We start from the raw sequence: 24,451 nt of genomic DNA, 5'->3' as shown, positions 1-24,451 counted from the left end.
AACCCAGAGATCTTCACCATTTTGTGGTGAGTATAAACCTTTTGATAAGAATTTCAGGAGAGTGTAGAAGTTAAAGAAGAAGAAAATATTTGAAAAAGAAGGGACTCGTTTTTGCGGGGACGAATGTTTTTTTTTTGGACCGTTTTAGAGGAGGTTTAGCTAATATACAAGTAACACTCAAAACCTTTATTTTATTTTTAACTATTTATTCAAAATAAACCCCTTCAAGAGGCGAATCGGAATCCTGTCAGTGTTTACATTGACCACCAGGGGGTGTCAGTAACCTTCAACGTTTACTTCAACATTTCATTGTTATTTTGATTCATAAAACACAGTCTAGGTCTATATTTAACTTTAAAATGCCTAGAGCCTACCCAGCGGGCAGTGCATGGAGCAACAGATTTTGTGTGAAAATCAAGTTGTTTATTTTGTTTAAAAATGCAAGGAGCCCACCAGCATGGGGTATCTTCCGTTTTGTTTAACATTGTCCAAGTCAATACTAAAAACTATCACTTTAGTAAAGTTTTTACTGTTTTCTGCTTAATTTTTTTCAATAAATATAGGCCTACTGTCATTACAATATGTTAATGTAAAAAAAATACATTTTAAAATACAGAAATAAAATATTTTTAATAAGTAAAGATTCTGAAAGTATTGAAGGAGATCGACTAATAATTGAAAATATATTTACAGTAGTAACAACAAATTATATTTTATTATATAATATGATGGTTTCATTCTAAACATGGTGATTATCTCTAATATGGACACATACATAATATATATGATATTTATAACAACATAATATATGATATTCAGGGGCGTCGCTAGTGGGGGGAAAAGGGTAAATGAGTGCATATAGGTCTTGGGAGGCCCGCGATCGCCTGGGCATCAGGAGCACCAGGATATTCCATTCGAGTAGTGGGCCATTCGCTGAAACAAGGGAGACCTCCCCGATATTAAGCTCTGTATTTAAATTACAAGGAAATACTCAGTGTGAAGCAGCGCCATTCAAATGTGACACAGAATTATTATACAGTCCTGTGATATGAGAACATTAAAGGTTCTGTAGTGATGCTGGATGAAAACAGCCACGACAATAGGCTTGTCAGTTCAGCACCATATTCATTTAACTTGAAGTTAACACTGTACAAATAGCCAAAGTGTTGGCAGAAATGGGTTTATTATAGATGTTACTGTTAGTACATATTGGGGAATATTTTAATTTTAGAAAATGTTTTGTAGTTTCTTCACGTTTAGTTTTTTTGACTACAAATTTGATAGTTTATTATTACTTATTTATTTTAAAAACCATATAACCATGGTACTATATGTATTGGTTTTACTTCTTGTGACCACTATCCTACTAATACTAAACTCTGGATTCTAAGCAAGAACTTCTTTCTTTATCTTAAAGATAAATATCAGTGTCTTCTAAAAAAAAAAAAACCTAAAGTTCTTGAAGGGAGATTTGCCCAAATATGAAAATTGGCATCATTTATTCAACATGTCATTCCAAACCTGTGTGAATTTCTTTCTTCTGTGGAACATAATTTGAGAAATTCAAGAATTTTGTCCATACAGTAGAAATCAAGTTTAACCAAAATGTTTTGGTTTACAAAATCTTGTTTTGTGTTCAACGGAAGAAAGTTGTTTGGAACGACATGAGGGTGAGGAAATTATGACAGATTTTTATTAGCAGTAACTTTCCAGTCTAGCTCAAAAATCAATGCTTTACTGTCAAGTGATTTTCTGTTGCACTTGTCATGAATTCAGTAATATCTATCAGTAGGCTATTGGTTTCTGTCCTGTTTTATTTATTCATTTATTTACTCCAATTGAAGGCCCTATGACCCATCAAAGCATTCAAGGTGGAATTTGTGAGCCGGATGGACTCGATTTGTCTAGGTCCAAATTGCAACCCCAGTCCAACAGAATGTTATTTGATATTTTACGACCCCCCCCCCCCCCCCCCCCCCCCCCCCCCACACACACACACACACACACACACACCCCATAGAGGGGGCCCCATAGGAAATGCAGTGCTCAGGGCCCAGAATTCCTAGCGACGGCCCTGACGATATTTACATCTGAATCTGTCATGTGATCAAATGGAAAAGTCAATTAATTATCATGTTAATTACTGTGCGCGTTTAGCCCCAACAGCAGGGACGCTTTTTACCCCAAATACTTTTACATAGTCTTACGTTGCTTTAATTATCTTAAGCAAAACTAAATTTAAAAATTTAAAACTAAAATTATCATGATGAAAATCATGAAGAAGACATTTGTCTCAAAATATATGCATTAATTTGAGCGATTCTCATTTGCTACTTAAATCTACAACATTTTAAAAAACCTAGAATATTAGATCAAGTAAGCACAGAATGAACTTTGCACTGCTGCTCGCGATCGCGTCAAAGATCAGACAAATAAACACGTGCATGTTGAAAAGCGAATGTTTTGCAAAGTGCTACGCCACGTTTTTGTGCCATCTAGTGGTTTAGATGAAAATAATATCGATGGCGCCTTTTACCCCGGGGCGCTTTTAGCCTCTTTGTACCCTATTGTTCACTATCAACATAGATAAGATTTGCAAAGTAAAAAACAAACTTTAGCAGTGATTCATTCGACTTTGATACATGATGTTGATTAATGTATCAATGACCCTCGCAAAGACGCTGAGGTGAGAACACTTTTTTTTTTTCTTCTTCTTCAATGTGAATGCAAAATTTGATTTGAAACTGTTGTAACAGAGAAAATCAACATCAGTTTTCTCTTTTGTTTACTACAGCTGCAAACTTGGCTTTCTTGGAAATCAGATCAGAAAATGCAATGCAGCCTCTCCCACACTCCTCAACACACACTCTCTTGCTGACACTTGTAGTGACTTGTTTGAGATTGAGGAGCTTCTAAAAGCATGTTTTTTTCCCTCTCTTTTTTTCCTCTTGTTTAATGCGCTCTCACACAAAGCAGAAGACACCATGAGCTCCATTCACTGCAGAGGCACGACTCTCAATACACTCTGCTGCCTTAAAGACACCACTTTTGATTTGTTTTGCACTGGAGGGCTGGAACAGTGCGTGCGCGCGCGCGTGCGTGCGTGTGTGTGTGTGTGTGTGTGTGTTTAAAGAGGAACCACTCATGCAAGCACAGGAGAACTGAGAGACTAACTGAGAATTTGGTTGCATGGTGAGTTGCTGCTTGACCCACATTTTTCAGCCATTGCTGCATTTAAAACGTATTTTCAAAGGAACTGAGACCAGTACTGAAATGCATTCTGTGGAAACAGCTGATCTGTTTTCATTTGTGTGAGGTTTACAGGGGCGTTCACTGATCGCACACTGTACTTTTCTTTTATTGCATTTTACTTGTTGACTTATACATCACTTATTGAAAATGAGATTTTGGTATCGATATTTGCGATGTCCTTAACCTGTCTGATTATGATACTCATGCTTAAGGTGCTTAAACACCAGCGTTATTCTAGTATTATGCATATACTGTTATAGCATTTTTTTATTTATTTTGAATTAGATTTTTTTTATTATTCTTTCAAATGTAGTTTGAATTGAAGTTTGTTATAATGTACTTTTGCCAGTATTATTTTTAAATATATATTCTTCTATTTAGCTTTATTTTCGTAATTAAATTTAGCTTTATTTTCATAGTCATTTTAGTTTCATTTAAATTTTCATTTTTAAGTTTTACATCTATGTAAATTTTTATTTTCTAGTTTTAATTATCAATAACAACATTGTAAATAACACTGTATAGTACTTTAAAGATTACCATCATGTATTGTCCAAAAATGCTATATTTGTACTGTAATAACATAGTGGGTTTTGCCAAGTTTATTGCAGAAAATAAGTTCTGTGACAACCAAAATTATATGATTCTTAAACATTTTGTTTATCAAGATAATCTCCACAGATGAGCACAACTTTTATTGCCAAGTCTAATCGCAGTAAAAAGCTAAAGTTGTGAAGTTTGAGCTAAAATAGTTTGCAAAAGCATAATTGTATAAAAAGAGAGGTTGTAAATGTGGACTAATGAGTTTACCTGTTCAGCATAATTACGTTTAAAGTCCCAACAACCTCTGCAGTCCCATTTAGCCACTTGTCAGCAGCCGCCTTTTTCAAGACATATAAAAGCTTAAAATAAAATCACAAAAGGGGTATTACTGATTTATTTTACAGCGTGGAATGAAACATGAAAGTATCTTCTGCTTGCGTTATTTCGGGCATTTAACAAAAAACACGATGGAACTGGCGGTCAAAAAGAAATCCAGTTTCCAGATTTTAGGACTCATTCCTGCAGCACTCTTTTCAGAATAAGCAACTAATACTAGCATTATTACTCTTATTATTTATGGTATTTCTAGTAAGCTGTTCAGAATTCTAGTCACTTGTCATATTTCAACTTGTCAAATAGATAAAACACATTGTATAGGTATATATAATGTAGATTAAAATTTACATTATCATTATCTGTTTGTATGTATATTTACATATGTGCATTCTCATAATGTTTTCACCTGTTTGGGGGTAGATTGAATTAACACAATTGCACAATTTCTGAAAATGACATCCTTATATGTCCTCAAATATAGCATAATTAATTTAAGGGATTAAATAATGTTTGACTCATTCTGTATAAAAATCCCAAAATGTGTCATTTAGGGCTAGCAGTGTGTCAAGCTGTGGTTATTATAATTGGCCTATATTAGCAGCTAGTAGGGTAAAAAACCCCCATGATGATTTAAAAGTAAGCATGTGCGTGCAAGTGTGTGACTGGTGAAATATGAGTGGTATCTGATCAGATCTACGCTCATGCTACAGCCCATCTCTCTTGACATGCTATAATCACACTCTTAGGCAGCAATGTTGTAAAAATATGCCACTGCAAACAGATAATAAATGCACCATTGAGAACTTGTTTCCATATGTTGGAGGCTTCCAAAGGCCATGCATTGACTGTGCATTCGTACATTGGTTGCAAAGCAGCAATTCTGTCAAAATTAGCAGCACTTTACTGATAGTGTTACTGGTTTCAGTAGGACAGGATATGGTTTATATGACTGGTTGAACACAATTTGTCATGCATTAACAGTTCCTCTCTCTCTCATTACAGTGTTGCACGTTGCAAGTATTAATCTTAAACCCATAATTTTGTTTGTGCATTTTTTTTTTTTTTTTTTTTTTGTGTGTATTTGGAATTTCTTAAATGGATGGAAGTAGACTTAAAGCAACCACCTTGCAAACACAGGTTACAAAATGATGGTATGTTTGTTCTTCCTGTTTCTTCATCATGCCTGTTAGGTAACACCAGCTTTCGGACAATAAATATTTCCTGGGAGTTTTTATCAGCCTGTCGTAACAAGATGGGAAGGAGAGATTACTTTTTAAAAACTGTTTAACTTTTCAGATTCTACATCCGATTTTGCGTGTCACTTGTTAAAATTGTTCTTCAGGTTTCTAAGACATCTCAGGATGTGGTAGGGTTTTTTTTTTTTGAGCTATTCTGGCTTTGTGTTGTTCTGCGGCTCAAAAAGCAGAACCGTGTGTCTCTGTCAAGGTCCTAGAGTAAAAGCTTTCATCCTCTGCATTAGCATCACTATAGCAGTGACAGAAATACTGCTGCCAGCACCCCTGCCTGTTCACTCTCTCTCTCTCTCTCTCTCTCTCTCTCTCTCTCTCTCTCTCTCTCTCTCTCTCTCTTTCAGATGGCCTCACAGGGTTCTTTGCTGAAGAGCGTTCTTTGCTGCTAAAGTCATATATCTCAGTATGGAAGCGTTCCGGACTGAAGCAAAGATGAGGAAACTCTGACAGACAGAAGACACAGGAATCTAGCACTCGCACCGTCTTTAGACCAAAATCACTGACTGATTTTTTTTTTTTTTACTGGAGCGCTGAAAGATGTTTCTGCTGGCTGTGCTCTGTGTGTTTTACATCTGGACCGGCGGATTGGGATCGACAGCGAATACCATACCTCGCAAAACAGTGCCAATTAGTGGTAAGTTGAATTTATGATAATTATGTTTGGACGTCATTACAAAATACCAATGTACTTTGATGTAAAGTGGGCTCTGAAAATATTTGGGCACCTAAACATATTTGAATTATGTGTATTAGATACAAAATATCAAATCAACAGGTGGAATCTGCAAACAATTTGTGTTAAAGCCACTGTATGCCATGGTGCTTGGTGTTTGATTTACATATTCATATATAAAGGTGTTTTAAAGACTATTATGGTATCACTACCATGCTAGTGTCCAAAGTAAGTTTTTTGGGGGGTTTGGCCAGTATCCATGGTAATAACATTAATAAAAAAGGAATAATTAGATAAGTTTAGTTTATTTTTGTATATTTATTTATTTTATGTTTAAATGTGTTTTGATCACTTAGAGAAGATATGGACCAAAATTCTTTCTTCGAAAAATGTTTAGTTGTTCTGTGTGTGACTTTTCCATTTTTGGCAAACGTTAGCTACTCCTGCCCTTGACTGTGGCCTTCATTTGTTGCTAGGTAATGGGGGACGTTTGTTTCGTGAGGAGGGTGTTTGGAACTACACCACTATGCTTCTGAGGGAAGATCTCAACATGCTCATCCTGGGTGCCAGGGAGGCCATTTTTGCCCTTGACCTTGATGACATTACAGTCAAAAAGGCCATGGTGAGGTCTTAAATGCATATTTACAAAAACGTATTGTTTGCTAATCCATTTAATATTATTCTGCACAAAGAGTTTTTTGTATATATGGATGATGGTAAATTGTATTGATTCTCCACAGGTGAAATGGGCAGTCACAGATAAGGAGCAAACAGACTGCTCCGGTAAGGGAAAAGATGCTACAGTGAGTTTTCACATCTTTTGTGCTCATTAATTGTTTAATGCTTTTAAACCATGCATTCCTGGCACCAGCATTTAATGTTTTTTATTATAGACATTTGTCTTGCTTTATTAGCAGATATGCACACTTTGATAACTTTGATAAGTGTATTCATTTATCATGAGTGGGCAGAATGCAGTTAATTAAAGCTTTAAGACATAAAATGTTGAAGATCTTGGCAAAATGTACTTAAAAAATTATCTTTTCAAAATAGGAAATGCACTCTCTTCATGGGACTATATTTATTTTTTACATAGAAAATGTTATGCATGAATTTCATATTTTATTCAAATATCTAGGTAACTAGATGTTTAAGGATGTTTTAAAATTTTCTAACCGAAGTAACATGCAAGACAGTGTCTCTTCATATTTATAATTACAGCAGATATCAACAGATATAAATCAAATTCTAAGTCAAACATACCAATAAAAATTAAGATTTTACAAATATGCAGGAAACGGACGTGTTTGGTTCTGCTTGGTCAGAACTGAGGGGTTTTTTTCACATCACGTCACTTATTAGTTCCCCTTGGATGCATTGTTTGCTTTTTCTTTAGAATGACTGCAAAAATTATATCAGAATTCTTCATAAAAGAAACGATGACAGAATGTATGTCTGTGGAACCAAAGCATTCATCCCAACCTGTGACTATATGGTGAGTCTCATTAAGTATTAGTGGCCACAAACATAAAATGTCCAGTATATAGTGCTTTATGTGTTTGTTGCATGTCATTCTTTTAGTTCTATACAGATGGCAGTCTGACTTTAGAGGGCAAACAAGAAGATGGCAAGGGGAAATGTCCCTTTGATCCTTCTCACCGATACACATCAGAGATGGTTGGTATGTACTGACTGTTTATTTATGATGCTGAGTATAAGTACTTGTGTACTTTGCAGTGTCACTTTGGATAAAAGCATCTGCCAAAAATGCATAATTGTAAATGGATTGACAGTCATATTGAATCACACTGTTTCAAAAGTATAATCGTAACATATAATGGAGTGTTACTTTAGTAGCAGTAGTTTTCAACATCATCGCTCTCTTGTTTTTTCTCTCTTGCAGATGGAGTATTGTACTCTGCCACTTCAGTGAACTTTCGGGGTTCAGAACCGGTTATGATGCGCAGCTCAGAGGAATCCATACGGACAGAGGTTTCAAGCAACTGGCTCAATGGTGAGATACAAGAATCGTGATACCTAACCAAACCTCCAACCACAATATGGTTAAAAACAGCCAGAACGTATTAGCAAACTCATTGTAGTACCCTTAAAACGAAACACAACTGTTTTTCTCAGGCAAAGGATTTTTCAGTACATGACTATAAGAAATTATTTTATTTTCATATATTTTTATCTATTTATTTATTTTTGTGCACGTAATGACTATTTTTAGGTAAGCCAAGGAGTACTAATATACTATTTGTAGCATTTCCATTAGTTTCAATTGCAGTTTTATTTCAATTGCAGCTTGCCATGCAATTAATCATATGCTGTTTGCAAAGAAATTGATTTTTGAATTGTACTTTTCATTGACCAGCCAATGTAAAACTCACACATAATGGTGTATTTATGCCACCTACTAGCAGGGATTAACCTTAGCTAACTAATCACTACTTAAGTACTTAAGTCCAAATGCTTGCTAATGCCATCTAACCAACCAATCATTTGATGGGAAGCCAGTGTATAACAGCGGTTCGGTTGTCATTAAAACAAGTGTATAATCTAACATACTTTCACTGCGGAGTGATTGTTTGTGCTAGACAGGGTGGTTTTGAGTGTGACCGTCATTTACCAAGAATGGTGTAAAAACACAAAAAAACAGCAGTGACTGTGGGTTTCCTTAACACAGGAAGTGACAGGAAGGTGATAGTAACTGAAATATGTGGTTTTGTTTGTCATTTAAGAACCAAAATTTATCCACATGGCCCACATACGGGAGGGAGATTCGAACCCAGAGGGGGACGATGACAAGGTCTATCTGTTCTTCAGTGAGACAGCAGAGGAATATGACTCCTATGCCAAGATGGACGTCTCTCGAGTAGCTCGCGTGTGCAAGGTAAACTCCCTTGGTGTATTTTGTCATATGAGCCGCATTGAGAAACATTACAGCATTTTCTGTCTATAAGACATATTACATCTATGCAAAATGTAACTTCTCTCAGGGAGACGTGGGTGGGCAGAGGACGCTGCAGAGGAAGTGGACTTCTTTTCTAAAAGCAAGGCTCGACTGTCCCGTTCCAAACAACAAACTGCCTCTTCTGGTCCAGGATGTTTTCCACTTGTGCCCCGGTGACTGGACCACCTGCGTGTTTTACGCTGTCTTTACCCCACAATTGTAAGTATGAGATCTTTTTGTTTCTTCTAAGACAGTTCATTGTTGATTCCATTCAGTTCAATAATAGTGTCAATGTTGTACAATTCATTAATTATGAAACATTATTTCTGATCCACAGAGACTCCTCACAGTACTCCGCGGTATGTGCATACAAAATTGAAGACATCAAGACTGTGTTCTCAAAGGGCAAGTTTAAGGCTCCTGTTACCGTCGAGACGTCGTTTGTGAAGTGGGTGAAGTACTCAGGTGATGTCCCCGATCCCCGACCCGGAGCAGTAAGTCTTCTGTTAATAACTCTGTTCAGCACTTGTTCTATAACACTGATTGCCAGAGGTCACTAACCTTCACTTTGTTTTCAATTATAGTGCATTGATAATCATGCCAGAGAAATGGGTTTCAACAAATCTCTGGAGCTGCCAGATAAAACCTTGCAGTTTATTAAAGACAAGCATCTGATGGACCAGGCCGTCACGGCCAGTGGAGAGAAACCCCTGCTGGTGAAGAGAGGCGCTGCTTTCACTAGAATTGTGGTGGCCACAGCCACGGCCTTGGACGGGACCAGCCATCAAGTCATGTTCATTGGCACAAGTAAAGATGCCTTTATGCAAATCTGTAGTGTTTATAATCAGTAAACCCTCCAAAAGTATCCAACTTTTTCTTCCTGAAAAAATAGTTGTCTTCTGCATTGTGTTGTGTTCCGTTATGTTTCAGAGAGCGGTTCAGTGCTGAAAGCTGTGAATTATGACGGCGAGATGGTCATTATGGAAGAGATTCAGCTGTTTGGACCCTCAGAGCCAGTGAAGATACTGCGACTTTCCAACACCAAAGTAATAAGCAGATGCATTTATTGATGTTTATTGCTCACTTAGCAACATCGTGAGCTGTGTGTGTCTGTTTCTTTTCAGCAAAGCTATTTTTTTTCCTATAACTTAACAGGTACAACAAAGTTATGGTGAATGGCTTTATAGGTCAAAGCTTAAACAGCAGCTAACATTAATTTTCTGCATACATTACCATTCAAGGAACTGTGTTCTATTTGAATATATTTTAAAATGTATTTTATTCCTGTGATCAAATCCAAGCTGAATGTTCAGCATCATTACTCCAGTCTTCAGTGTCACACAATCCTTCAGAAATCATTCCAATATGCTTTGCTGCTCAAGAAACATTTCTTATTAATGTTGAAAACAGGTGTGCTGCTTAATATTTTCATGAAAATGCTATTCCTTTTTTTTTTTTTTTTTGGTGGTCGTGGTTTGATACATAGAAAGTTAAAGTATTCAATTTAATTAATCTTTTGAATCTTTGCTTAATCAAAGTATTAATTTCTTTGAAAAAACTGAACCCTAACCTAACCCAAGCTTGTAACAGTAGTTTATCTTCACTGTTCAGTTTATGTTCAACTGAAATTATTGTAATTTCTATTATTGTCTATAGAGATGCTATATTATGTTGTGATGTCATCCCAACAACAGCTGTACGTGGGTTCGGATGTGGCCGTGGTTCAGCTGTCCATCAATGAATGTGGGCGGTACCACACGTGTCTGGACTGTGTTCTGGCCAGGGATCCGTACTGTGGCTGGGACCTCAATGCTGACCAATGCTCTACCATAACCAGCACACACAGAACCAGGTAAAAAGTCAAATAAACCTATTTACAAATAAATAAATATAAAACCTCAAATTCAGGAGAAATTATATTTTGCTTGAAGAAAATTAAGCCTTGTTTGGGGACCATTAATATTATCATGCAAAAAAATAGCATTGTTTTACTGTAATACAGTAAAATTCTCAATGTCTCAAGCTTTACAGCATAAATTAGTGAGAATTACCAGTCACACTTTAATTTGAGGACCACTTTTCAGTATTAACTAACCATAAACTGCAACTTTTTCCTTGGTAAACTCTTAATTTGCTGCTTATTAATAATTAGTAAGGTAGTTGTTAAGTTTAGGTACGGGGTAGGATTAAGGGATCTAAAATATGGTCATGCATAATAATGAGTTTTTTATAATTCATCTTATTGTCAAAAATAAAATGATTACACGTTACATTAATGGACATTTTACAGGAAAATATGCAAAATGGAAAAATGTGTTTATAATTCAAACTTTGATTGTTTGCACACACCATTATAAATATTGATATTGGCATTTTGCTGATTGCTGTAATATTATTTATTCCACAGCATTGTGATTCAGAGTTTGAGTTATGGTAATGCCAGCCAATGTCCAAAAACAGGTACTTGTATTATATCCCAGAGTCTTCAAACTGTATGTTCTGGTAGGAACACTAAAAGTAACATCTAGAACTTGTGTTACAGATAACAGTAAGTCAGTGAGCATCTCGTTTTTGCACGGCAATACAGTGAAGCTGTGGTGCCAGCCTTATTCCAACCTGGCACAGGTTCAGTGGCATCTAAATGGACAACCCATCAAAGCGTCAAACACTTTCCAGATCCTCTCCGACAGCCTGATGATCTTCAACGCCTCCGCAGACGCCAACGGCCACTACGCCTGCAGTTCTGTAGAGGGGAATTACAAAACCCAGCACGTAGCATATGATCTAAAAATGTGGTCCGCAAACACACTTGTGACCACGGTGGTGGTGTTGTCACTAATTCTAGCTATGCTAGTAATTTGGAACGTGTACAAAGGGCATTTTCCTTTGCAGTTTTGCCACAGGAGAGTAAAGGACACGGAGAACCGGGGCGAACAAAGTCTGTATGAGACCCAGCCTCCAGAACATAAAATAGCATCATCAACGGTGAACATAAACAGCAACAACAACCATGTGAACAACCAGAGGTACTCCAGCTCTAGAGAAACGGGCAGACTCTCAACTACTGTTGGTTCTTCAGGTCAGATCACATTGAAATATATAGATGATGAATCTGAGATTTGAGATTTTTATGCACAGACTTGCTAATGCGGCTAATCGTCATTTACATCCAGACCAAGCTCTCTGAGGCCGGCTCCTCTTTTGCAGCTGTTAACTCTTGACTAAACTGCTGTTTTGACCTTCGTTTTGTTCTTGATGAATCCATACCTGCACTTCTAAATGCCATCGTTCAACCATCCTACTCCATGTCCGGTGGACCAAAAAAAGACACTGATTCAGACTTTTTTGCATAAGGTCTGTCTACATTGCAGGTTACTTTGGCCAAGAATAGCAAAAGTACTTTTCAAGGACAGTCAAATCACTTGGTGGTCATATTTGCAATGTCAACGGGCAGCTATTTCAGTCACGCAAAACCAACTCCTATCTACTTGAATGGGGAAGTAGTGAATCTTAAAAACTGCTTGGCAATATTTCAACATTCTAACATGAACTGCCTCATAAATGTTGTTTCATACATACTATGTGAGAGTTTTAGAACCCTGAGTGTTCTCATTCTGTTTCTTCATTCTAATGTAACCACTTAAAAAATTGGCAATTGGCTGTTTTATTTATAAGCCATGACTTACTAGTGTCGTCATATTGCGTTTTGCGCCTTCTTCTTGCCATCCTGACTACTTGAGAGTGGATGCACATGACAGGTTGGCAAGACTGTCCCAGGTCTGAAAAATGCCAAAGTTCAGTGCCAATAGCTCTTCGGAGCAGTATTTGAGGTGTATCCCATCGTTCATCATGTTCAGGAACTCATGTGCCCTATATTTTGAGGTTGAAAAGTTCAAATAATTTTAGCGGTAAAACATAGTGATGCACATTTTTTGGTGCTGAAATAAGTGTGTATTTATTTATCACTGCCTTTTATCACTTAATTAGCAGCATCACAATTACTAAATCGTGTCACCTGTTACATAGGACCTACTACACATTTAGAAGTTTATTTTAAATAAAGTATTGAAATTTAAATGTCAACTGCAGTTTTACAGTGCTAAGTCGTGTGTTCAATCTGGTTATGAAAACTCCAGGAAATAAGAATGTAATCATAATCGAAGTAGGCAACTGGTTCAATGCAAAGACCGCAAGTGTGGGTATTAGGAAAGGCCCAATATAGTCTTCTATAGAACCACCCACTTACAGAGGAAATGGCTGTCTGATCATGTACCAATATAAGTTACTTACCACATATTTTGTTTTTATGTGGTTCATATGAAATGCATTACACCATATGAATAGGCCTAAAGTCATATTCACACCTAGAACAAGAACTATAACAATAATATCCATGTTAGTGTCCACAGCAATAGGCGTAATATTCTGTTTATTATTGCATTTATATTATCTGGCGCTTTAAAGGCTCACTCGTTAAATTCAGGTTGATTCTCATTGGCAACAATACGATTCTAACAATATCATTCCTCTCTGGTGTTATCCTTATAGCTGTGGTGTGACTTCCTCTTCTCTTAGAATGATTACAACTTTAGTTATAGACAGCGTCCTTGGGGTGAATGGCCTGAAAATACAGTTTTCCTTGTAAATATGTCATTTACTTGCTGCAAAACAAACTCTTTCCACAAACAAACTCGGACTCAAAACCAGTTTTAAGTTCATGCTCAAAAGTTATTATTTTATGAACCTGGCATCCTGTAAACATGATTTTGTTTCTTGGACTAATAAAAAGAAAAAAAACTGAGCCCTGAAGTTTGAAGCAGAGACTATTTAGTCTTTCTTTGGACATTTGCAATGGTTGTGTTCCTGTTTAGGGGCAAATATGAGACGTGCTGTCTTGTTAAAACCTGCAGTGGTTGTTGCTTCAATCCAAGTATGTTGCCTTTAAAGGCAATTCCACATGGACAAGAATGAACTTCCTGTATCTTCAGGATGCCAAGACAAGTGTCGAATGACTGCATCTTAGACTCAAAGTTTAATGCAGCTTGTTACGTGTTTTTTAAATGTAATGCTATCAATGCACCTAAAATGCTGTCTTTTTTAAATAGCTTCTTCCAATGAACAACAAACTAAACGTCAAGGTGCAAAATTTATTTTTTTAATTTGCACGAATGACGACGTTAAACAATTAAAAATGAGTAAACCTTTAATGTATCATCTCAAAAACAAATAGTACAAGAATAGCATTTTCAAGCTCAACCAACAAACATGTAAAAAAAAAAAAAAAAAAAAGGGAATCGAATGCAAGCCAAGTGCCTGCAAATCGGAAAATGTACAAAACAGGATTTTCAACAAGGACAAAATCACATATTTTGGTCTATTCTGTTGAAAACCTGTTTTTCCACTAACGGAAGACGCTAATGTCATCAATAAACAGATCGTATTACGTTTTCTAGATTTACACCAATTTTACAGCATTTGAAGACAAACGTTCAGTGTTCCCGGTAATCAACACTTTGCTAATACAAACCTCATCCTCTTCATCGCCTGTATCGATATCGTTTAAAGTGGAACCACAGCTGAAAGATTCCATTGGCGAACTGGCAGCGGAAGCCATGGCGATGGGAATACTCCCATTCACGGTTCACGATCTTAAATGCGATGTCCTCGTACGGCGGGCCGGCGTGGAAGCGCAGTATTCCAAAGTCTTTGTTGTCGGGACAGGGCTCGAGGAAGTACTGCGGAGTCGAGCGCTTGTCGATGAGATCAGGGTAGAAGATGTTGAACTTGTAGCCCTGGACGATTTTGGGCGGCGGGTTGTCGAAGTCATAATGCGTCTGGTTGTATTTGTTCCACTCGAAGCCGGTGTGGACGCGGTTGAAGAAGCGTGGCTTACGTGGACGGTATTTGTCGGCCCACAGGTACATTTTTCCAGTCAAAGGCATTTCAACGCTAAACTGGGCCTCGTCGTTGCCCATGCCCTCTTTAGCGAGACGCACGAATGCATCTTCAGCGCTTTCATTTGCATCACCTGTTCAAAAAGACAGTACAAGTTAGCATTAGCATGAGTGAAACTTTACAGATGTTTACAAATGTGAACGATAAAATAGTTTTATGTTCCTAACACTAAAGAATTTTTACAGTTGACATACTTCAAGATTACTGAATTCTTAATTTCCAGTTGGCTGACATGATGTTGATTGGTTTTCTGTAATTACAGGTCTATGAAACAACTTTAGGGGTGTTGAACATATTCACTTTGCCGCATTTTTTAAAACTTGGTTTTCATCTATGTATGGATGGATTGAATTTAAATTATAGTGCATAAACTACAATGGAAACGTTCTTGATACGCAACAAAAGACTTGATTTTGCCTCAATAGATTATGTGATTGGATAACTGGACTAACCAGTGAACCAATCATATTGCATGGGATGGAAACAGTGCTTTATTCGCAAATGTTTTCTGCGATATTCCAAGTTAAATTCACAACTTTAGATGGAAACCTGAAAATATCTCAAGTTAAACGTTATTTTGTAACCATCAGTCCATTAGAATGGAAGCATTAAATGTGTTTAAGGTGAATTTCAGTGCCTCCTTGAGTCAATTTCCTGTATTTCTGCTGTTTGTAACCCCCGCATTTTCAACATTTTTCTATCCACAAACTCTTTTACCCTTTAGATGAATTTAAGTGCATGCCTGAGTCTATTTCCTAAGCTTTCATCCCCTTGATGCAGCATGGTGAGTTACAAAAGGGAGGGAAAAAATGATTGCGCCTCCCTATGGCCAATGTTGAAATTACATTCTATTTTTGCCTTATTTGCACCAAGTATGCAGGAAAATTGTAAAAAAAAAAAAAATTGGTAAACTAATTAATTTTTTTTTTGGTACACAAGTAGGAAATGGAGTATAGAGACAGAACAGGGTGGCAATTTAAAAACTAAATATTTCTATACATTATAAAAATTTAAAACAATGAAAAGTGCACATTCTTTTCAACTTTCCAAGTTCATATTTGACCTTTTTTCCTGCTGCACTTCTGTTACTGAAATCTTGAAGCATGTGGTGTGTGTAATTTGACTATGGTATATGAAGCAGCAGAGCGATACGCACCGGTCACCTGCAGCTGTCTCCGGGCCAGCAGGAGTCTCTGCAGGTCCTCCTCCACGTTGATGAGGTGCGCGTCCAGAGGTAACTCTGAGGGCTGGAGGAGCGTGGGACTGTAGCGGCCGGAGTCGTACTCCGCCTGACTCTGCTGGATCAAATCCTCCTCTGTTAACACGGCCTCCGGTGCTTCATCTTTCCCTCCCTCCTCTCCTCCTCCTTCATCTCCCTCTCCTCCCTTCCTCTCCTGAGGACTGCTCCTTCCAGACCGCTCACCCTCTTCTCCATCCAGCCTCTTGGTCCGTCTGTCTCTAACGTCACCTTGCTGAGAGCTGCCCGGCTCCTCATCTGTAGGGATACTGGAAAACAAAATGGACAAATCACAAATTGGGCATGTTTCAAATGTAATTCTTTTAATTGAATCAAGTAATTTGTGATCAGGTCATTTTGAAATATTATATATTTTATAGTGCAGTTTTAGGCAATAATCTATTTTATAATTAGTTTAGAAGTCTTGAGTTATTAGAGCTGAGTATCTAGATACAATTATCAAATTTCCATGATGCTTCCAGGCCTAAATACATATTAAAAATACTATAATAAAATATTCTGATACTTGCAGATTTCCTATCACCATGGAATCACTCAAATATTAGCATTACTGCTTAGTAGGAAATATGTATTGTATATGCATGCTTTAAACAAAAAAAACCTGAATGCAACAATTATCATTTCAAATGGTTGTATACTACTTTGTTACAAAACCACACCAAGTTGCATGTTTAAGGTTGTGTTCAGTTAATTTAGATCACAGAAATATAGTAATTTAGCATTTATGAGCTAAATCAACATTTCGATTCGGAACGGAAGTGATAGTTATCATTTAGATTCGGAAATTATAAAGTTATAATTATAATTTATTTAATTTTGTAAAAAAATATTTTAGTTACATTTCAAGAATAACTAGGAATTTGAGACCTTTTAGAACAAAAAAAAATAAATTCAAATTAAATATTAAAATTTAATTTAAATTATATTTAGACTGTGCAGTTAATTGTTTTTCCATCTTAGAAAAAAATAGTTATTTATAGTTATAAAAATAAATAAATGGAAAAAATAAGTGAATGGTCAGATGGAAGTGAAGTCACTCACATGGGCCGCTCATTCTCCGGCTCTTCTTTGATGATGGGGAAAAGCGGTTCACTCTCCACACCCTGTTCCTGCTTGAGTTTATACAGCTTCTGCCGCAGGACGTCCTGATGCCGCTCTCTCAGCCTTCACAACACACACAGACCCATAAGGTAAGACATCACTGAACTCTAAAAACCCCCAGAGTCCCGTGACAGTTGTGGTCTGATACGCACCTGGCTCGTGCCATGTAGACCCGCACCTGCTGCAGGAGACTCTCCCAGTAACCGATGTCCAGATTGGAGCCTCCGGCCTGGATCTTATTCTCGATGTTCATATAAAGAGCCTGAAGCTGACTGTACGTCTTCCCTTTAAACACGCTCTGCACATCTGTGCTGACGGATGTGTTTATGCCCTCACGACGGTCACCTGACATGACACCAAAAACAGAGATGGATGAGGGATTGTGCACTAGACTTTCTTTAAATACTGAAGTGTTTCCTGCCATAACTGATACGCGATTTCCTGATCAATCCCCTGCCGGGAGCAGTAAGAAACGGTCAGGTAAGATAGAAATTGATTTTAATGATCTTTTAGCACAGGGACTTCAGCGACTCCAGGATAAGAAGGCCAAGATGCAGGAGAAGGAACGAAGGAAATGGACCTAGAAGAGAACTGGAGGACCAAAAGATCTTCTTCAAAATGAGAGCAATCCTGAGGTTAATGAGGAAACCAGAATTGATGAATAAAAGAATGAAGTTAATGAGGGAAATACTTAAGTTGTATGATTTTTCAGCTGAATTACAAATGATTTGGAAACGATAGAACTTCAAACTCCCATCATAGACATATAAATGTCAAATGCTATATTAAAAGTATGTGCTGTATATTTTAAGAGCTCGGGTATTGCTTTGTGGTTATTTTGCTTACTTTGTAAAAGAGCGGTCGAAACTAGGAGATGCATTTGGCAACCTGTGTGCAGAATGGAATTTCTAGTCGAAGCTGAGACTTAAGGTGTTAATCGCACCTGCTAGAGGTGTGATATGGTGGTTCAGACAAGTGTATAGAAGATTCACATATCTTTTATAAGGTGTTGCAATTTTCCTTCATAGGCACGCTTGCTGTCTTGTGTAGCTTCTATGGCAAAGGTTACATTTCCTGCCTGCACGAGCAGAGGAGGCAAACACAGACAGGGGGAGAAGAGGAGAAAATGATGGGAGGTTTTATGTGATTAATGCAAATGATATGCAAGGCTATAAAATGCTGATACAACGGATGTAAGGGGCCGGCGTTCATGGTGAAGATTCTTTATTTGCTTACGAGTTGTTTTTTAATCAAACGAAGCCATTATATTGGTGATTCGTTAACCTTTTTAAACAAGTCTCTGAGTGATAAATAATAACTAGTTATCAGAACCTGAATAAAACATTGTTTCGAGCCCCAAGAGGTCCGAACTCGGCTGAGCCAGGAGGGGAAGCTCCTGCTAATATCTACTCAGCTGAAAGGTAACTATATATCTGCTGATTATGAACCATTCATGAGTGTGATAGATGGGAATCAGAGGCTTTAGCCCTTTAATCCGGTATATCAAATACAACAATATACTAAATAGCATAATGCATTAGGGTTGCATAATATTCATATATTCCCCATATAACATTTTCAGAGATTACATTTGCATTGAATCTAACAATAATACATAAACTGCTGTATAATAAATAAAAATATACACCACAGTTAAAAAGCCTTATGGCTGCATTTATTTGATCAAAAATAAAGTAAAAACAGTAATATTGTGAAATATTATTACAATTTAAAATAACTGTTTTCTATGTGAATATAGTGTAAAATATAATTTATTCCTGTGATGCAAAGCTGAATTTTCAGCATCATTACGCATGTTACTTCAGAAATCATTTTAAGTTGCTGCTCAAAAAAGTAATTATTAATATCAATGTTGAAAACCGTTGTCCTGCTTAATATTTTTGTGGAAACTGATCTTTTTTTTCAGGATTCTTTGATCAGTATAAAGTTCGAAAGAACTGCATTTATTTGAAATAGAAATCTTATGTGAGATTATAAACGTATTTATTTATTTTGTCAATTTAATGCATCTATTCTGAAAATAGGTATTGATTTCTTTAAATAAATTATCTAAAATGTTTGTATAGCACTGTATATATAATCTTAAACAATTTAAAATAACAAATTAAACATTTAATATTTACTCTGAAATGATTCAACTGTAAACTATAGATAGTGTAACTGTATTAGTGCAGGTCATCACGTCACCTGGTCCTTTGCCTGACGCCTCCAGTTTGCGCAATTTACTGATTTCATCCTCAGTAATGGTGGTCATATCCCTCCAGAAATCCACATTCTTGCCCTGCTCCAGCTCCATGTACACCTGCAGCCAGAAACAAACAACCAGATCAAAATCATCATTGAACTTGTGCAAAAATGACTGTTACTTCATATTTTAATCCGATTTAGTGTACAAATGTCTGAACTGGCAGCCCAATCGAGTGGTAAAATGATTTTTCATCTCTCTCTCATCGCACACCTTGATGTCCTCCAGCAGGTCGTCCATGTCTGTGGCGGTGAGTCCGTTGAGGAAGGTGTACGGTTCATGCATCTCCACAGACAGATCGTCGTCTTCAGCGCTGATGTATTTAGCCAGCAGGTCGATGGGCTTCGCTCGGCCGTCACGGATCCGGATCTTAGACCTGCATCATATCACAGAAACACGTTACAAATGGTCCAATCACATGCATGTATGAAAACACTACACATCTGAAGAGCGTGACCTCAGTTTGGCCTGATGCAGGTGAAAGTTGTCCTCCTGTTCTGCCCATGTTTTGAAATGTTCAGCCTCTTTCTCTCTCTGCAGCATCTCCAGCTCCTGCTCGCGCATGGACTTCTCCCGCTCTCGCTCCAGACGCAGCTGCTTCACCTGAACACACACATCTCACACCTTTACTTCACTTCAGTTTGTCCAAAAGCAATTTGTTTGCAGCATTTAGACATAAAAACATTTTAAATAGTACAATTTACAGTATGAGAGAACATTTGATTAGAGAACCTAATCAACAGTTATGAATGAAAGTTTGAATCATATCTTGTCATATTCTTGTTCTTGTCAAAGTTCATGAACTACTGACCTTATAAGCATCACTGTATGTTTAATGACAAATTAAATTCTTTAAAATATCACATTAGTTTATGGTGCCTCCTGTTAACTAAAGATTTTTTTTATTTTGTAATTTATTAAGTTATTTAGCTATTCTTAATTTAAAAATCCTTAAAAAAAACAAAAACAAATTCTCAACACTATTTTTCTGAATTTTGTAGTATTTCGTAATTTAATTTCACAATCCCCTTAAAAATTCCCAATTCAATAATGTTTTGGTGTAAATTAGTATAAATAATGACTATTCAAACTATTTTAAATATTATCACTAAAAACACACAGTAAAAGTTATAATATTTAAAAATATATTTCACTAGTTATTAAAACTTGAAACTAGTTAAGAACTTTATAGAATATGACATTTTTAAGGGGATTTGTATGTTGAAGGGATTATTTTTATTTTAGAAAATATATACTTGATACATGAAAAATATTAAGACATAACACTTGACGATTCAAAAATATAATATCTCTTTCTGTAGTGATTCTTAATTAAATTTCAAAATCCACTTAAATTCCTAATTGTAAAACATCTCATGATTCAAAAATGTTCGGTACCTTTTGCAATTCCCTGCGGTTTTCCACCTGGATGTGTTTATTTCTCTCCTTCAGATTTTTTTCTGACAAGTGCCCGATGCCCTTCTTCTGCAGAGCCTGAGAAACACACAAACACTCACAGTAAGAGAAATACTAACCAGAATTTGCCATCAAACATCAACACTTATTTGAACTCTGCTCTCCAAAACATCCCTCTCACCTTCTGCCATTTGAAGGTGCCAAGCAGGTTGTTATCTCCAAACGGATTGTCGGCATTGGTGTAGCCCATATACTCTTCACTCCAGCCCATCTTCTCCCTCTTCTTCCTCTCTTTGGCCTCTTTCTTAGCCAGACGTCTGGTTCTCTTCTCTTCCGGGGTCTCCAGGGCCTTCAACATCTCCTTCTGTTTCTTCTTGTCTTCTTTGGGGGAGGAGGATCCCTGTGTCGTCTTGCCTCCCTGATCAGAGTCAGCGGAGGAGCTCGAGGAACTGGAGGATCTGGATTCAGAGCGTCTATGTCTGTCTTGATCCCTCTCTCTGCTCCTCCCCTCTCGGTCTTTCTCCCTCTGTGTCTCTCGGCTGGAGCTCCTGCTCTGTCGTCTCCTGAGCTCTCTCTCGCTGCTCCTGCCATCTCTGGCTCTGTTTCGCTCCACGCTGGACTCTGAGCTGGAACGTGAGGAACTTCTACTCCTCCTTCTGCTGCCCTTTTCATCCTTGTGTTTCTTCTTTGTCTTATGTTTCTTCTGATTGTTGTGGTTATCACCTGAAGAGCTTAAGCAACAAAGACATTTTTTTAAAGTTATTTTTTACAATCAGCCGTTTTCAATCTTTTAGATGCCACAGATTCCCAAATATGATCATCCTTATGCAAATGACCTCCATCCTAAAATGTAAAAGATATATATATATATATATATATATATATATATATATATATATATATATATATATATATATATATATATATAGTTTCTTATATAAAGGCTTAATTTACACTTTGAAAATATTAAAGTAAAATATTATTTAAAAAATATTTATTTTTTAATTAACAACCATATTAATAAATGAACTATTTGGTATTTCTTAAATTATACTAGGTGTATTCAAATTAATAAGCGTATTAGTATTAAAATGAAGAAATGAGCCGTCAACAATTAATAATTTATTCTATTCTTAAATGTTTTATTATTAATTTTTATTATTATGAAACTTTTTTCTGTAAAGCACTAGAAATACCACTGTGTATGAAATGTACCTCATAAATAAACTTGCACTGTTGCTTATTAAATTACATTATTTTTTACTATAGTACTATATTGTACTACTGTATTTAAAATCAATTATTATATTTATTGTAGTTAAATCAAAGTCAAATACAGTGCGAACAGAACAAGGCAAATATAAAGCATTGTACAGTTCAGATTATGTAAAACAGAACAACAAACCTATTTGCCTGTTTATTTTAATATAACTTTTATTCAATCATTGATTTCAATCTGATTCAGTCGTTCATACATAGGCCTTTTTTTTTTTTTACTGTTTTTCTCTAAACTTTCCCACTGATCCCCTCCTACAGGATTGTCTGGTTTTTAGTAGATTGTTGTTTTAAGTACCTGTCTCTGTCTTTCGATCTTCGGTGTGATCGTGCTCCTCTGTCTCTGTGGTCGCGGTCAGAGTCGCTGGAGTGGCCGGACTCTCTCCCTCGGTGTCGGCTCGGGCCTGCGGATCCTCCGCTGCTCCTGGAGCCGTCGCTGTCAGACCGCCCTCGTCTGCGAGAACCTTTCACGGGAGAGCGGTTCCGACAGTGTCTGTCCTCGGGCGAGCGGTTCCGACCGTGTCTGTCCTCGGGCGAGCCCAAACGGACAAATCTACGGGATCTTTCTGGAGAGGGGGACCGCGATCGGCTCCTACGATGCTTCTTCGATCCCATGTTTTCAGGTCCTGACTGCGCTGCGTCGCGTAAATAGGTAGTTTACAATGTGTGCAATATTTACGTCTCTCACATCATGCCATAAATATGATGATACTTAAGATGAAGAAATATGGCTATTTTAAATTTATATTGAGAAAATACACAGTTCATTAGTATTCGAGCTTTACACAAATATTCGTATCATTTCTAACAGGCAAAATATAGGGCTTCACATTGAGGTCCTTTTTGAGGCGAAATGTTCGTCTTTTTAATTTGAACTTTTGGTAAAATTATACAAAATTGCACTTGGGGGGTCTTATTTTTCTAGATTTTGCTTTTTTAAATAATACATTTAAGATAAATTGGTTGAGGCAATTTTTGAATGATTCTGAATCCATATTTAACATTATCCCCAGTTATATTTTTTCTAAAGTTGGTGGTCTCCTCTTTCTGTTGGTATGTAATTATAATTTTTCTAAATTGCCCATCAAATTATCAAACTTGCTTAAGCAGGTGCTTAATTTACACACATTTGAATCCCCGCAGGTATTTTATTTGCAATAATCACGATATATTTATTTTCCTAGCTAAATTGTTTATACATAAATGTAAATTTTTGTTTGTTAAACCTCTATTTTCTATTTTTTGTAAAGACCTGAAATGTTATCTGGATATTATTTCCTCTTCCAGCAATGTCAAAGCCTTAAAATCTCATACGCTGTGCTCAAATTATAATATTTATTCTTCTTTATAATAGCTGTTGGGAAGGTGGGATTTAGTTTTGTTTTTTTCTCAAATTTAATTTATATACTTCCCCTGGCTTAATGTTTTGTTATTTGGTTATTTTTCAAGATCTTTGTGTATTGTTTATATCAAAGCTATATCTAGTTTTGTTATAATCTGTTTTGAGCTGTAAATGTGTTTTTTTTTTTTTTTTAATAAAAAAAGAAAACAAAAAATATTATGATGCACTTATGTATATAAAATATTGTTAACAAAATAAGGAGATTAAGTACAATTAGTTTTTCTGTAAATGCACTTTTTTTGAATTAATAAAACCAAAGAAAATATTTTTCCAAAGTAAAGAAAAATCTTTATCAATATTCTCAATAACAAATAAGGAAAGATTTTTCCACAATAATTTAGGGTAATGGCCGTGCCAAAATAGTAATTGATTTGTTTTGTTATAATTTATTTATTTAACTTTTTATTATTATTATTTAGTTTTGTATATTTTAACAGTTTTTTTTTATTGATTGACACAATGTTTTTATAATATATTCTATGAAGGCTACTTCATTATCACTCACTGTTGCAAAAGAACTCTGTATAAGAATGATTGTGACTTTTTTCCATAGTACTTTTAATGCTATTACTTTGTTGAGACAAATCCCTCCCCATAAATAATGTCTTTGGTGATGTGTGCAAATAATGTTTGACGTACTGCAGCACTTCAAACCACAAACACGTGATGAGACTGCATGGTGATCAGTTCTCCCTTCTGTTTTCATTTGCTTTCAGTCTTGTCAGCAGTCATTACACACCATTGTGTGTGTGTGTGTGTGTGTGTGTC

The 24,451-nt window shown here is 36.4% G+C and overlaps 2 protein-coding genes across 3 annotated transcripts; one reads left to right on the top strand and one right to left on the bottom strand.

The window, feature by feature from the left end:
- Nucleotides 1-2,946: 2,946 nt before the first annotated feature.
- Nucleotides 2,947-13,830, top strand: LOC306881656 (semaphorin-4E-like). Of its 2 annotated transcripts, XM_079435839.1 has the most exons (15): nucleotides 2,947-3,192; nucleotides 5,726-6,015; nucleotides 6,531-6,676; nucleotides 6,795-6,857; nucleotides 7,451-7,549; nucleotides 7,636-7,735; nucleotides 7,958-8,068; nucleotides 8,799-8,950; nucleotides 9,057-9,229; nucleotides 9,348-9,504; nucleotides 9,595-9,817; nucleotides 9,941-10,056; nucleotides 10,705-10,862; nucleotides 11,418-11,470; nucleotides 11,553-13,830. In XM_079435839.1, exons 2-15 carry the CDS (start codon nucleotides 5,919-5,921, stop codon nucleotides 12,131-12,133), a joined length of 2,229 nt encoding a protein of 742 aa, XP_079291965.1. In that variant the 5' UTR covers nucleotides 2,947-3,192; nucleotides 5,726-5,918; the 3' UTR covers nucleotides 12,134-13,830. The 2 variants fall into 2 exon arrangements, with proteins under 2 accessions (XP_079291965.1, XP_079291966.1); XM_079435840.1 differs by lacking the exon at nucleotides 2,947-3,192 and having other exon boundaries at nucleotides 5,516-6,015.
- Nucleotides 13,831-14,144: 314 nt separating this feature from the next.
- LOC306881655 (splicing factor Cactin-like) lies at nucleotides 14,145-23,088 on the bottom strand. The gene is made up of 10 exons (XM_079435838.1): nucleotides 22,580-23,088; nucleotides 21,188-21,737; nucleotides 20,989-21,084; nucleotides 20,048-20,193; nucleotides 19,804-19,966; nucleotides 19,533-19,647; nucleotides 17,477-17,669; nucleotides 17,265-17,387; nucleotides 16,122-16,471; nucleotides 14,145-15,038 (listed from the first exon to the last, which is right to left on the bottom strand). The coding sequence occupies exons 1-10, from the start codon at nucleotides 22,894-22,896 to the stop codon at nucleotides 14,548-14,550; spliced, it is 2,544 nt and encodes an 847-aa protein (XP_079291964.1). The 5' UTR covers nucleotides 22,897-23,088; the 3' UTR covers nucleotides 14,145-14,547.
- Nucleotides 23,089-24,451: the final 1,363 nt, after the last annotated feature.

This window comes from Barbus barbus, assembly GCF_936440315.1.
Source record: "Barbus barbus genome assembly, chromosome: 15".
Taxonomy (NCBI): domain Eukaryota; kingdom Metazoa; phylum Chordata; class Actinopteri; order Cypriniformes; family Cyprinidae; genus Barbus; species Barbus barbus.
Note: the sequence above shows the minus strand (reverse complement) of the source record. Positions and strands in the feature narration are given on the sequence as shown.

What these genes read in the sequence shown, in the direction of transcription:
- LOC306881656 (XM_079435839.1), top strand. Translation starts at nt 5,919, where the DNA reads ATGTTTCTGCTGGCTGTGCTCTGTGTGTTTTACATCTGGACCGGCGGA. An exon ending in CCGATCCCCGACCCGGAGCA is followed by an intron (nt 9,505 to 9,594) that starts GTAAGTCTTCTG and finishes TTTCAATTATAG; the next exon opens with TGCATTGATAATCATGCCAG. An exon ending in TGCGACTTTCCAACACCAAA is followed by an intron (nt 10,057 to 10,704) that starts GTAATAAGCAGA and finishes TCCCAACAACAG; the next exon opens with CTGTACGTGGGTTCGGATGT.
- LOC306881655 (XM_079435838.1), bottom strand. Translation starts at nt 22,896, where the DNA reads ATGGGATCGAAGAAGCATCGTAGGAGCCGATCGCGGTCCCCCTCTCCA. An exon ending in GTCTACATGGCACGAGCCAG is followed by an intron (nt 17,388 to 17,476) that starts GTGCGTATCAGA and finishes TGTGTTGTGAAG; the next exon opens with GCTGAGAGAGCGGCATCAGG. An exon ending in GAGACAGCTGCAGGTGACCG is followed by an intron (nt 15,039 to 16,121) that starts GTGCGTATCGCT and finishes CTTTTTGAACAG; the next exon opens with GTGATGCAAATGAAAGCGCT.